The sequence below is a fragment of the Gobio gobio genome, assembly GCF_949357685.1.
Source record: "Gobio gobio genome assembly, chromosome: 24".
Lineage (NCBI taxonomy): Eukaryota > Metazoa > Chordata > Actinopteri > Cypriniformes > Gobionidae > Gobio > Gobio gobio.
Genome location: NC_137120.1, coordinates 5,662,488 through 5,676,285, shown reverse-complemented (window position 1 = coordinate 5,676,285; position 13,798 = coordinate 5,662,488). Strand labels below are relative to the sequence as shown.

At 39.2% G+C, this 13,798-nt stretch overlaps 1 protein-coding gene across 1 annotated transcript; it reads right to left on the bottom strand.

The window, feature by feature from the left end:
- Nucleotides 1-1,028: 1,028 nt before the first annotated feature.
- On the bottom strand, nucleotides 1,029-8,083 carry LOC307120439 (GTPase IMAP family member 8-like). The gene is made up of 3 exons (XM_079807471.1): nucleotides 7,662-8,083; nucleotides 4,152-4,748; nucleotides 1,029-3,779 (listed from the first exon to the last, which is right to left on the bottom strand). Exons 2-3 carry the CDS (start codon nucleotides 4,732-4,734, stop codon nucleotides 2,608-2,610), a joined length of 1,755 nt encoding a protein of 584 aa, XP_079663597.1. The 5' UTR covers nucleotides 4,735-4,748; nucleotides 7,662-8,083; the 3' UTR covers nucleotides 1,029-2,607.
- Nucleotides 8,084-13,798: the final 5,715 nt, after the last annotated feature.

Genomic DNA, 13,798 nt, shown 5'->3' with positions numbered 1-13,798 from the left:
GACTTTGACTTTCCTTTGTTAGATTTTGTTACCATGGTTATTCAGTGCTTCATTAATTAATCACACCTGTTTCTCATTGCATTTATTAGTTGTTAAAGCTACACTATGTAACTTTTCCGTCCACTAGAGGTCGCCTGTTCAAAACAAAGGCGTAGTTTGATGACGCCACGTTTGAGCGCAGAATCTCGGGACATGTGGTCTTCACCTCACAGCCGGTGGGAAACAGTCAGGATAGGACTCGGGCAGAAATCATGTTCATGGATGCGATTATTAACATTACTGTAGTCTGAAGCAGAGCAGGAGCGAGTGTTGTGGAGCTGAGCAAGGCCGCAGGAGCGATTGAAGAGCGGGACTGTTATTATGGCATAGTCGCCGGCGGGACTTTTATTATGACACGGTTGCCGGCGGCACTTCCTCTTCTCCAGTGCTGAGTGTGAGGTAACGCAGCTCTGTTTATCGTATTAGATATATCTGAGTGTGTTGAAAAGGAAGTTATGACGTTCGCTCGGCGGCTGCTATGACACTTGTTCACACTGCAGTGAGAGTAAAGTGTTTCACTGAATAAAACCGGAGACCGAGGGTGACGCAGATATGACGCAATCGACAGGCGACTCCCTCACACGCATAGCTCACACGTCCCGGTTCATTGGTTAAAATAGCAATTTTCTCACGATTTACAAATAGTTGAAAACATTTGGGATATTCTAAGTACTCAACTGAACAAAATATATAACACTGGCCTAGTGGTTTCTGGATGTTTTACTGCAAAAATCCTACATAGTTCACCTTTAATTGAGCCTGATTTCTGACAGTTTTGGTTCAGTCTTTGTTGTCATTGTTTTTTTAATCTCTGAGTACTTTTGTTTCGTATTGAGGTTTTGAATAAATTGAGACCAATTTGATCCTGCTTTTTAACTTGCTGCAACTGTACTGTGCTGTGACAGTGTACCCAAAACTGTATTAACAGTATCTATCAGCCAAGAAGTCGACTGAGTAAAGCCAGAAAAGAACAGAAGCAGGACACAAAGTGATAAAGAGGAGCTTTATTGAAGCACAAAGTACAAATCCGTCTTCACAAATGACTAATCGGTGGATGAAATGAGTATATACATTGTTTAAATGATTATTATTAATGATTATATGATTAAATGGAATAGTAAAACGTATTATAAATGATTGAATAAATGAAGAATAAATGCATATAAAAGAAAGTAAAACAACACAAATGTATGGTTGCTTTCTTGAAGCAACAGTTTACATTTGAGAATCCTTATATCCTATAACCAGTTTTAATATAACAAGCAAAGGGAATGGAAATGAAACCGATCATTAAACTGATGACACATGCCTCACTTTTGCAGTTCAGTTATTATCTTTATGCTATGATTATCTTTATGATTACATAGAATGTCTCTCTCTTAAAATTCTCTCTCTTTCTGATACCACAACAATATAAAAACCATGGGCGTCGGAACCATTGTATGTGGGTGGGACATGACCCACCCACTTTTTACGATCAATGAAATTGGACCCACTCACTTTTATCGTCTCTAACATTCAGCACATGTCTGTTTACCTACCCCTAATCGATAAACACTTATTATCAAACACATGTTAGACGCTTTATTTCCACTTTTCTAATGTTTTCGTCATTTTTATTGAAAATAAATGCCTTTCCGATCTGATATGTGATGGGAAAAGCGAGAAGATTGAGCCCGGCGAAAAGCGGACTAGAACCGCGGGTTGATATGTGTCAAAACTGGATGTTGTGCGTCGTACCCCTACACTACTGCCGCTCTCAATGATATGGCGATTCCTGTAATTTTGTCTTTTCTAACTATTCGCTTAGCAAGCAAAGTGGTATATTTGTACTTATTGGCATCTACTCCAGTAAAAAAATTCTGAGGATCCACCCACATTTTTTTTGCTTCCGACGCCCATGATAAAAACAGATATAACAAATGAATATACAGATTAGTAAAACAAGTACACATTTTAAGAAATAATATAGAGGAAAACAAAGAAAGAAGGAGAAACAGAGATCCATCTCTGTAAAAGACTGTTACTAAACTCATAATATGGACCAGACCCTGCAGTCGCCTCTCAAATAAAACACACAAGATGATTTTCAGAAAGGCTGATCAGTTAGACCGGGCAAACCCAGCCTGATCTGCCGGCGATTTGTTTTCAGTCTGGAAACCTGTACAATAATTTATCCTGTTAAACATTTGCGGGAACCAATCACAGACTGGCTTATCCAGCTGGCACGCTTTTGGCGGGAGGGATCGATGGCCATCACGCCTCTTGTGGTCTGATTGGTTGAAGGACTAAACGATTGCTTACAGAGTCATTTGAATAATGCTCCCTCTTGTGCAGTAGAAAATGCAGAGCAGACTCCCCAGACCAATGTTCAAATCTTAAAAGATTGAGCTTGGTCTGGTGATAGCCAGACAACTGATAAGTTACAATCAGCTATGTTTGTATCACAATCAAACATCAAAGTCTGTGGAGAAGCTACAACAAACTATAAAGTAAACTAAAAATGTGGAATATGTATCTATAAAATCATTTATTCTGATCAAAGACCAGAGTGCCAACAGTGACAGCTCAACTGGCATTTTCACTAACTCTAACTCCAACAACAGTTCCAGCAACAGCTCCAGCAACAGCTCCAAGACCAGCTCCAATACCAGCTCCGATACCAGCTCCACCAGCAACAGCTCCAGTAGCAACAGCTCCAGTAGTTGCACCAAGAGCAGTTGAAAGAGTAGCTCCAGCAACAGAACATGTAACAGTAGCTCCTCCACCACTAACAGCTGTTATAACAGCTCCAACACCAGCTCCAACACCAGCTCCAACACCAGTTAAAACCAATGCTCCAATAGCTATTCCACCCACAACAAAAGCTGCCATTTGAAAATAACTTTTGTACTCGGAAATAAAATTTAAAAATCCCCTTTGGCTCATTGCTTCTCTTTCAGCTTCAATCTCTGCTCTGACTCTTTCCTCAGTCTCCTTTGTCACTTTTCCAATCTCCTCTTGAATTTGTTTCAACTTCTGTTGTATTCTCTCCTCTTCCTCTCTCCGTCTCTGCTCTTCTTCCTTTTGTCTGAATCTCTCAGCATCTTCGTACATCTGATTACTGTAGTGTCCTCCTCCGTTCTGCTCTATCGTTGTGTCAATCTTCTGCAGTAGATCATTCACCTGCTCTCTGTTATTCTGATCTCTGTTGTTGAAGACGTGATATCTGCCTCCACACTGAGCAACTAGATGTCTTAATTCAGGGTTATTTTCAATTAGTTCCTCTATGGTCTCTCCTTCTAGCTGATCTCCATTAGTGAAGAGAATGGTGGAGTATTTTAGCACCTCCTGACCAAACATCCTCTCAATGAGCTGAGGAATCTGCTGCTCCTGTTCAGTGAATCTATCAATTACTCTGAGAACAATGAGAAAAGCGTGCGGTCCAGGACTGGATATATAAACACTTTTTGCTACCTCTGTAATTAACTGTTCAGTTTTGATAGACGTATCAAAGAATCCAGGAGTATCAACTACAGACAAAGATCTGCCTGAAACAGTGGCGTGTTTCTCTGAACATTCACTGGTTACTGAACTCGCACTCCTCTGAGATTTAAACTCTTTCTGTCCCAGTATTGTGTTTCCAGCTGCACTCTTCCCCACTCCACTTTTACCCAGAAGAACAATCCGTCTGGATGAACGTTGGTCGACAGGGACATCCTGGATGTTGATTTGAATTCTTTGCTGTGGTTTTTTTGGGACTGCAAAAAAAGAAAGAAAAGAAAACAGATCAAACAATCACTTATTTTATCCTGGAAGCATCTTTTTCACTGAAATATTCTGCAGTTGGTTCCTGGCCCACATATTAAAACTGCAAATTTAATTTGAGTCCACTTAGAACCAACATCATAAGGAGATGGAGAAATATAAAAGGGGTAGAGACGTATGAATATACATGAAAAGGCATAAATCACATTTTCTTGTCCTGAAAGGCTTTCCTTTACTGGTTTGCGGTATTATAATCTCCCATGGCAAAAAGTTACCGTGGCCATAATGATAAATGGATGAATTAAGTTATTAATAAGCAAGGAATCTAAATCTGTTTCCATTAAATCTAGTTCAAATAAACTTACGATTCTCTAAGATCCTCGCGCAAACTTTAGATATCAGAGAATCCACTTGACCACTAGGTTCATTCGACTTGTTGTTGAAATTGTGGAATCTGCCCTCATATTTCTGAATAAGATTCTTCAAGGCTTCAGTCTTTTCAATGAGTTGCTTTGTGCTCTTATATTCATCTTTGAGTTGATCTCCTCCAGTGAAGAGGATCCAGACATTCTGCATGCGCTTTTCTTTCAGCAGCTTCTCAATCTTCTCCACAGTTTCTTGATCTTCTTCAGTGAATCTGTCACACTGGAGAACCACGAGAAATGCACAAAGGCCTGATTCACATTTCTGCAGCACCTCTTCATATTTCCCAAGCTCTTCCTCGCTCTCTGTACCAGAAAACCCCGGTGTGTCATAAACAGTGACCGGTAATTTACAAACGTCACCGACTTCACCAGCAAAATCTTGAGTGACTGAAACTGAGCTTTTCTCCGATGGGAAAGCTTCTCGTCCCAGTATTGTGTTTCCTGATGCACTTTTCCCAACTCCAGGTTTTCCCAGCAAGACCAAATTCAGACGCAGATTTTGCATCACATTAGTCATCTCCATGTTTATTTCGTAGCCTAGAAACACATAAAATGAACATGGTGTAAAAGAAAAGGAAAAAAAAAAACATAATTCTGTTTCAAATGCTTTTGTTGTTACAGTAACATTTTAATATCAAATCTGTAAAATAAAAACCCATTGAAATGAGTCGGCCACTACACCTGCTCCTCGGATTATTCAGGATATTATAAAGAGGATGATTGGCATTGTCCATTTGCAATTTTCTTCTTACACATCTCTCCACTAGCACTCCCACATGATCTCTAGACTCTTGCCAAGCACCGAGCTGGCTTTTCCCACCAGCTTGTCCAGTCGCCTGTTGTCCCTATCCATCATATATCATATATGCCACCCCAGCAAACTGCCGCATAAAAGAGGACACTAGCCACAGCTGACTGATAGAACATACACAACATTATCTTACAGACATCAAAGGACTCGAGTCTCCTGAGGCAAAAGAGACAGATCTGCCCCTTTTTATAAAGGGAATCCGTGTTTAAGGACTATTCCAGCTTATTATCCATGTACACATCCAGATACCTATAGGACGGCACCACCTCAATGGGCTCTCCGCTTATAGTTTACAGCTTACAGTTGAGGTAGGCTATTACAACCCGTTCTCACTCCCAAAGCGTCGAAAAACGAAGCATGGTCAAGTGCTTTCCGCGTCACAATAAAGACGCTAAAGGCACCCCTAGGCGTCACTATATTGACGCGCCGAGTGCTCCATTCATTTCAATGAGAAACCTTCGGCGTCAGACACAGACGCGTTGGGCATGGGAACGTTATCGTCATGATGATCATATATTGGGTTATGATTTTGCCATTATGACATGTTGGACTGTAATTCTCAATTTAATCAGCCAGCATCATTTTATTTACGCTATCTAGACACGTTTTAACATGTAACCCAACCCTATTCCATCCCTAAACCTACCCATTTGTGTGGTATAAAACGCAGATATAACAGGCAGAGTCGACTGCATGCACAATTTACTAAAAAAATACAAATATTCCGAGGCAAAGCGATTGATTTGTGTGAAGGAAATCCCCAAAAGCGATCAGCGTCTCCATCCACAGAAGATCACGAACACAAACAATTTCAAATATTGCCGCCGGTTACGTCAGTTTTCATAGTGAGATTTCATTGGCTCTCGTATGTCTCGTGACTAATTGCGTCATTACGTCAGCTTTGATTGTAAAATGTAATTGGTTCTCGTGTGTCTTGTGACCGAATGCGTCATGCTAAATAGGCGTGTGTATTATTTGAATGAGATATGAATGAGTGCGTTAATGGGCGGCGGGATCATCATCTCAGCGATTAAAACATTAAGATCAACTCTGTTCTTTACATGAAGACATCGTGTGACTTCAGAAGACTTGGAATGTAACATGACTTAATAGTTTTATACTGTTGTTGGTAAGTTTTTGCAATAAATACCTGTGACTGTACTTGTATTTGCCTGTTATGTGTTTTATATTGTTTAGGAGTGGTTAGGTTTAGGGTAGGAGTTGGGTTAGCTGCTCCAAAATATAAAAGTAACCTTTAAATATGAATAAAATATTAATAAAATCATGTATGCTTTTACAAATGCAAAGAATAAAATGCGTCTGATCTGACGCATTGGGTAAACAACTGAAATGAATGGAGCATTCAGCGCGTAAAAATAGTGACGCCTAGGGGTGCCTTTAGCGTCTTCGTTGCGACGCGGAAGGCACTTGACCATGCTTCAACCGATTGGCTATTAAAACATGACGAAACTAAAGGTCGAGGCGGGGGGGGGGGGGGGGGGGGTTTGACATATTTGATACAAACTTAAAGACACAAAAAACAGCCTCTCGCTTCTCTTGTGATTATCGCCTGATGCGTGCTGCTTTATATCACACACTCCGCCGTGACAAACAGAAAAAACGCGACGGCATATGGTACAATTGGCCTTGTATTCATTGTCCCTCACGCATTCCAGCCACGGGTAGTCATTTTCCCATTCAATTCTATATTTTTGTGCTCTTCTCTTTTTCGCCGGCTGCTCGGAGGTAGTCATTTTTACATTTCCCGCTGTTGTCACTTGTCGTCATCGTTGCTACAATACGTGACTCACAACGACTGAAACGACCAATTAAAAGGGCATTCTCTCTAATGATGTTCCAAGATGTTAAAAGCGCTTCGCTGATCATAGACAAACGGGGAGAAATTAGTAGGCCTATCTACCGAAAATGTGAAAATGTCTGTCATGGATTTGCACTGAATTGATTCTCAAAATTACGGAACAAAGTGCGTTCCGTATCAGTTCAATACGTTATCGGTGTTTTTCTATTAGGACATATTCTCATATGCAGTCATTCAACCAGATTCCGATGGTCCCATACAGTAGTGGAAAACAAAGTATTCCCCAGATTCCCAGCCAAGTTCACCACTGGTTCCCTCGAGATTTTCTTATGGGGTTTTCGAATTACGTGTAAAATAAAGCATTTGGTGAACATACTGACTGGCATAAAGTTGGCTTGACATTGGTACTGCGCAATTGCAAATTTAGGGACCGTCTCTAAAGTTACACACGACATTCCTTTACACGTTTCTAACAATAGCATTAGAAGAGAATGACTTACAGTCATAAAACCAACTGAAAGTGTTCATCTAGGTGTCAGCTATGATACACACCCTTTACATTTTTGAAATTTATTCAAATAAATCATGTGAAAATGTTGCTGTTTTCTTTTCGAATATATAGGCTATGCTCCTAATTTATGTTGTAATTGTAAAAATTTTTAAAAGATAATTTTGTGTACTTTTTGGCTTCAAGGAGGAAACGCCAGTGAAGAGAACTATGAAAACACTTCTTAATCCCAGTTTGCCTCATTTGCACAACCACTGTTAATGTTCATTTAACTGTTTCCACCACTATAATAAAGGGAGTTGTTAACCTTACCTGTCCGAGAATGCACGTCGAGATACAAGTGAAAACGCAAAGCCTTGCACTGATGAACTTGACAGAAATGGCTCGAGATTATTTCTTTCGATTTCAAATGTTACGAGTTTAACAAAGGCGGAGCAAAACCATAGAGTGTTAACCTCAGACTAACTGGGGCTTTAGCTCCCTTTGACCACGGTTACAACACTCTATGAAAAACAGCAACAGATTCTAAATGTTTCACTAAAGAAGACGAGCAGTTTGATTAATATTACATAGGCTACTTGGATTGTATTGGTTAAATCACGTGGTTTAAGAGAAACACAAACTTTTCCTAATATTAAAAAGAAAAACAATAATATCAAAGCACTGAGACTGGACCCTGTTAGGTCCATAACGACATTAATACTTTGTAATATTTGTTTCCTTATATTAAGACTGATTATGTTTTGATACATGTATATTTTGGGTTATTTGTATATCACGTGACTTTATTTACGTGGTACGCGTAAGCTTTGAAGAAGAACAGAAAGGAAGAAAGGGTTGGAACTATAGACAGTCTTTTGACCATGCAAACACTGCAATTTCTCTTATTACGTATAACAAGACAAAGAAAAAGTAAACATTTATACTGCAATAGTTGCCGCAAATGATTTCAAGGATGATGCACATTATGTGATATGTTGAGTGGAGCAAACTGCGATTATTGCGACGGGCGAAAGTGAAAGTACACCAGGAGTGCGGGCGGGCGGAGCTAAGCTTGGCCAGCCCGCTCACAACAGCTGTTTCTGTAACAGTAAAAGTAACGGTACAAAGACTGGATAGAGACATTGTGCAGTTAGAAAAATAACTAATGGATAATCTGGAACTGTGCAGAAAACATTGTGAAAAAGAAGAAAATGACAGCTCCATTAAAGATATGGATGCTCCTAGTTCCTATTTTTTTAAATTAGAAAAAAAAAAGTTAAACAGAAAAAGATATTTCCTCTTCTACATTCAAATTGAACTATAACTGATCTGGTGGATAAGAAAAATGACTTGGTGGATGTTATGAGTCATATACGCATTCAGATTACAAGCAGCAAAAAAGATTCCTTTATCATAAAGACTCTTTATGTACTCATACAGCATATATCATCTTGAAGACGGCAAGTGGGTTTGGATTTGACAAACACTTGTTTTTAATGAGATTGGAAGATTATGAATTTGTCTGAAATTACACCTTTTTATCGGACATTGTTTCATGTGTGGAGGAATGTTTTAAAGGTGGACCGAGACAAGAGCAGTTGTACACTCTAAAAAAAATGGTGCTTTATGGCACTAAAAGTGGTTTTCTTGGCTCATAATCATAGAGGAACCACTTTTGGTGCTATATAGCACCATATCTCACCATATCACCATATATATATGTATATATATATATATATATATATATATATATATATATATATATATATATATATATATATATATATATATATATATATATATATATATATATGTATATATATATATATATATATATATATATATATATATGTATATATATATATATATATATATATATATATATATATATATATATATATATATATATATATACAGTATATATACACTCACCTAAAGGATTATTAGGAACACCATACTAATACTGTGTTTGACCCCCTTTCGCCTTCAGAACTGCCTTAATTCTACGTGGCATTGATTCAACAAGGTGCCGAAAGCATTCTTTAGAAATCTTGGCCCATATTGATAGGAGAGCATCTTGCAGTTGATGGAGATTTGTGGGTTGCACATCCAGGGCACGAAGCTCCCGTTCCACCACATCCCAAAGATGCTCTATTGGGTTGAGATCTGGTGACTGTGGGGGCCATTTTAGTCCAGTGAACTCATTGTCATGTTCAAGAAACCAATTTGAAATGATTGGAGCTTTGTGACATGGTGCATTATCCTGCTGGAAGTAGCCATCAGAGGATGGGGACATGGTGGTCATAAAGGGATGGACATGGTCAGAATCATGCTCAGGTAGGCCGTGGCATTTAAACGATGCCCAATTGGCACTAAAGGGCCTAAAGTGTGCCAAGAAAACATCCCCCACACCATTACACCACCACCACCAGCCTGCACAGTGGTAACAAGGCATGATGGATCCATGTTCTCATTCTGTTTACGCCAAATTCTGACTCTACCATCTGAATGTCTCAACAGAAATCCAGACTCATCAGACCAGGCAACATTTTTCCAGTCTTCAACTGTCCAATTTTGGTGAGCTGGTGCAAATTGTAGCCTCTTTTTCCTATTTGTAGTGGAGATGAGTGGTACCCGGTGGGGTCTTCTGCTGTTGTAGCCCATCCGCCTCAAGGTTGTGTGTGTTGTGGCTTCACAAATGCTTTGCTGCATACCTCGGTTGTAACGAGTGGTTATTTCAGTCAAAGTTGCTCTTCTATCAGCTTGAATCAGTCGGCCCATTCTCCTCTGACCTCTAGCATCAACAAGGGATTTTCGCCCACAGGACTGCCGCAGACTGGATGCTTTTCCCTTTTCACACCATTCTTTGTAAACCCTAGAAATGGTTGTGCGTGAAAATCCCAGTAACTGAGCAGATTGTGAAATACTCAGACCGGCCCGTCTGGCACCAACAACCATGCCACGCTCAAAATTGCTTAAATCACCTTTCTTTCCCATTCTGACATTCAGTGTGGAGTTCAGGAGATTGTCTTGACCAGGACCACACCCCTAAATGCATTGAAGCAACTGCCATGTGATTGGTTGATTAGATAATTGCATTAATGAGAAATTAAACAGGTGTTCCTAATAATCCTTTAGGTGAGTGTGTGTATATATATATATACACACACATATATATATATATATATATATATATATCCCTTAATTTTCCTCTATTCACTTCCTATTCTATCTTATGCTACTCTAAGCAATGTCCAAAACTTAGTATTTCAGGCACTTTTTTGTGATTTTTTGCCTCTTCATGACTGATCGCTTCCTGTATTGCTCAGTTGTAAGTTGCTTTGGATAAAAGCATCTGCAAAATGAATAAATGTAAGTGTAATGCGGTCAAAATTAATTTGGTCAAACATTTTTTTCCCCATTGAATGAAGAGCATGAAACTTCAAGTCGAATTGAAGCTATTAATCTGTTGGATCTTGGATCACAGGAGACAACAGGAGAATCTGTGACAACTGATAAGATTGACTGACTACTATTAATGAATAGAATTATTAGTAATTGAATTGACTGAAATGAACCAGAACACATTTTGTTGATTATTTACTCACCTGTTGCATTTTATCAGATTTCTCTCTTTAATTCCTAAATGTCTTTACACAACAATGTTTTTGTTCCCCAGAACCCATGTTCACCCACACACATAATGCAACACACAGTATGTCATCTTTACAGGATGTGGTATACACGTGAGTGCTCAGTGTGTGCTTTTATCGCCTTATGTAAACTTCATGGCCCCAAGAGAATCTCCATGGAGACCAGCTTTTGAATTTTGTCAACAGGCAAATGTACAGTGGTGCTTGAAATTTTGTGGACCTGTTATTTCTGCAAAAATATGACCCAAAACATCATCAGCAGTCCATACAAGTCCTAAATGTAGTCAAAGAGATCTCAATCAAAACAAATGAGACCAAATATTATACAAAACAATATACAAAATTACATATCTTTGAGTGGAAAAAAGTATGTAAACTTCTAGGATTAGCAGTTAATTTGAAAGTGAAATTAGGCTCCACCTGAGATGACAGTGTGTGCCCTGTTTTATTTAAAGGTCCCATTCTTTGTGATCCCATTGTTCAAACTTTAGTTAGTGTGTAATGTTGCTGTTAGAGCATAAATAATACCTGTAAAATTATAAAGCTCAAAGTTCAATGCCAAGCGAGATATTTTATTTAACAGAAGTTCCCTTTCAAAGCCTACAGCGAACGGCCGGCTTGGACTACATCCTGGTACAGCCTGCTTTAATTACGTCAGTAGAACAGTAGAACAGACTAACCTCCGCCCACAAGAATATGCGAAAAAGGGGGCGTGGTCTTGTTGCTGTCCCACGTGGAGAAGAGGAAGTGTTGCATTTGAGTGTGTTTGTCGCCATGTCGTCGAGATGCTGTTATTTTCATCCTGGAGTCAAATCACCTTTGTTTGGCTTTCCCAGGGTCGCTGTACTTAGAGATCATTGAGCGCATACATCTCCCCGTTACGGTAAGAGGCGTGACCTTTCCGTGCAACGTGCGCTAAGCTGCTGTCGAATCACAACACAGGAACCGGGCAACGTGCGCTAAGCTGCGGTCAAATCACAACACAGGAACCGGGCAACGTGCGCTAAGCTGCTGTCGAATCACAACACAGCAACCGCTGGCACAATCAGAACTCGTTACGTATTTCTGAAGGAGGGACTTCATAGAACAAGGAACTCATCAGCCTGTTTTTAGGGCAGTGAAAACAGCGGTATACAGATAAGTGAATTGTGTGAAAAGTACTGTGTTTTACACGCGAAACATGAACACGTTAAATTGCACACTGTAAACACAATCAAAGCTTCAAAAAACACGAAAAACGGTACAAACAGGGATTTAGCAATGTCTGAACTTCACAAAACGATATGACTTGAAGCAAGCAGTTTATGTGAGGAAACCCACCGACATCCCAGAGTTGAAGCTGTTATACTGAGGAATGGGCTAAAATTGTTGTGCAGGACTGATCAGGAGTTACCGGAAACGTTTTGTTGCCATTATTGCTGCATAAGAGGGTCACATCAGATACTGAAAGCAAGAGTTCACTTACGTTTGCCACACAAATTTCCTTTTTCAAAAAAATATTTTTTCTCAATAAATAATTTACAAAATACATATTTTCTTTGATTACTTTTAGACCTTTTGTGATCATCTGATGATGTTTTGGGTCATATTTATATAGAAATATAACAATTCTAAAAGGCTCACAAACTTTCAAGCACCACTATAGATCTGAGGATGGTGGGCCAATTTATAAACAATCTGATAGCTGCTTTTCCTCCTCAGCTCCTCCCGCTTGTAAATTATTTCTTATCAGGTGGCTCGATACAATGTTCTTTCCCTAAGTTTTCTGTGTCTCCAAGAGTTTCTATAGGGAGATCAAGAGGGGAAGTTATTGCCATATTTGGGCTACAGGAGCTTGATTTTCAAGCAGTTTTTTGATCCAAGCAGTTTGATCAGATATGTGTGAAGCCTGATTACTTTGAAGACAATCATACACACAATAAGGAAAGAATATCTTTTGGTGTCTGATGATCTTGCTCCTGAAGGCTCTTGTATAAAGGTCAACACTATCTCACAACCAATTTGTACGTATTTTACGACCTCACTCATACGAATTTGTCGGTTTGTCTAAACCCCAGTGATGGGTAGGTTTAGGGGCGGGTTTTGAGGTGGGTCATTTGTACGGATTTGCTGTGGAGAATATTGCACTGTGTGTTACCTACAAATATGATTGTTAACACGTTTAATATGGCTGATTCATCATATTGTAACTTTTTGTTACCATCCAGAGACAACCGTTATACAACCTTTTACCTTACTTGAAAGAATACTTGGAAATGTAGTTTTTTTTTAATAAATCACTTTTCATTTATGGATGCAACTAAATTAGTCATGTGAGAAGCCGATCACACGGAAATGCGTATAAATAATACGAGTGTGCAATGTCGTGGAATGTATACACCAAAATTAGTTTTTGCGAGCATATGGTATGCAGTTTTTCGCGTGCTTATATATTACGTTAGCCTGGATGCCAGACGAACTTAGCCCCGCCCACAATTTTTTTTGCACGGGCAGTTCGGTCTGGACTTGATCCATAGAGAAGTAATTATGGCCGAACAGAAACTGTTCAGACCAATGAAAATGTCAGGGCGGGCTTTATACGATGATGGATAGATGATAAACAGTACCGTAATCATCCACGTCATCAAAGGCGCTTGGGTTGAATTTGTTCTAATCCTAAACGGAGAACTTGTTTGTATATTCACCTTTACTATTTATCTCAGAAATGATGATCGTGTTGGTAAGTACTCTGTGTATCCTTAAATTCTTTTTTTACAACACCGGCAAAGCTCGTTTACACTCATCTTCTTCTTCTAACGTGACTTATTCCAGCGT

Excerpts from the sequence above, each read along its gene's own strand:
- LOC307120439 (XM_079807471.1), bottom strand. The coding sequence starts at position 4,734 with ATGGAGATGACTAATGTGATGCAAAATCTGCGTCTGAATTTGGTCTTG. Across the intron at positions 3,780-4,151 it reads CGCGAGGATCTTAGAGAATC|TCCCAAAAAAACCACAGCAA; the intron begins GTAAGTTTATTT and ends CTTTTTTTGCAG.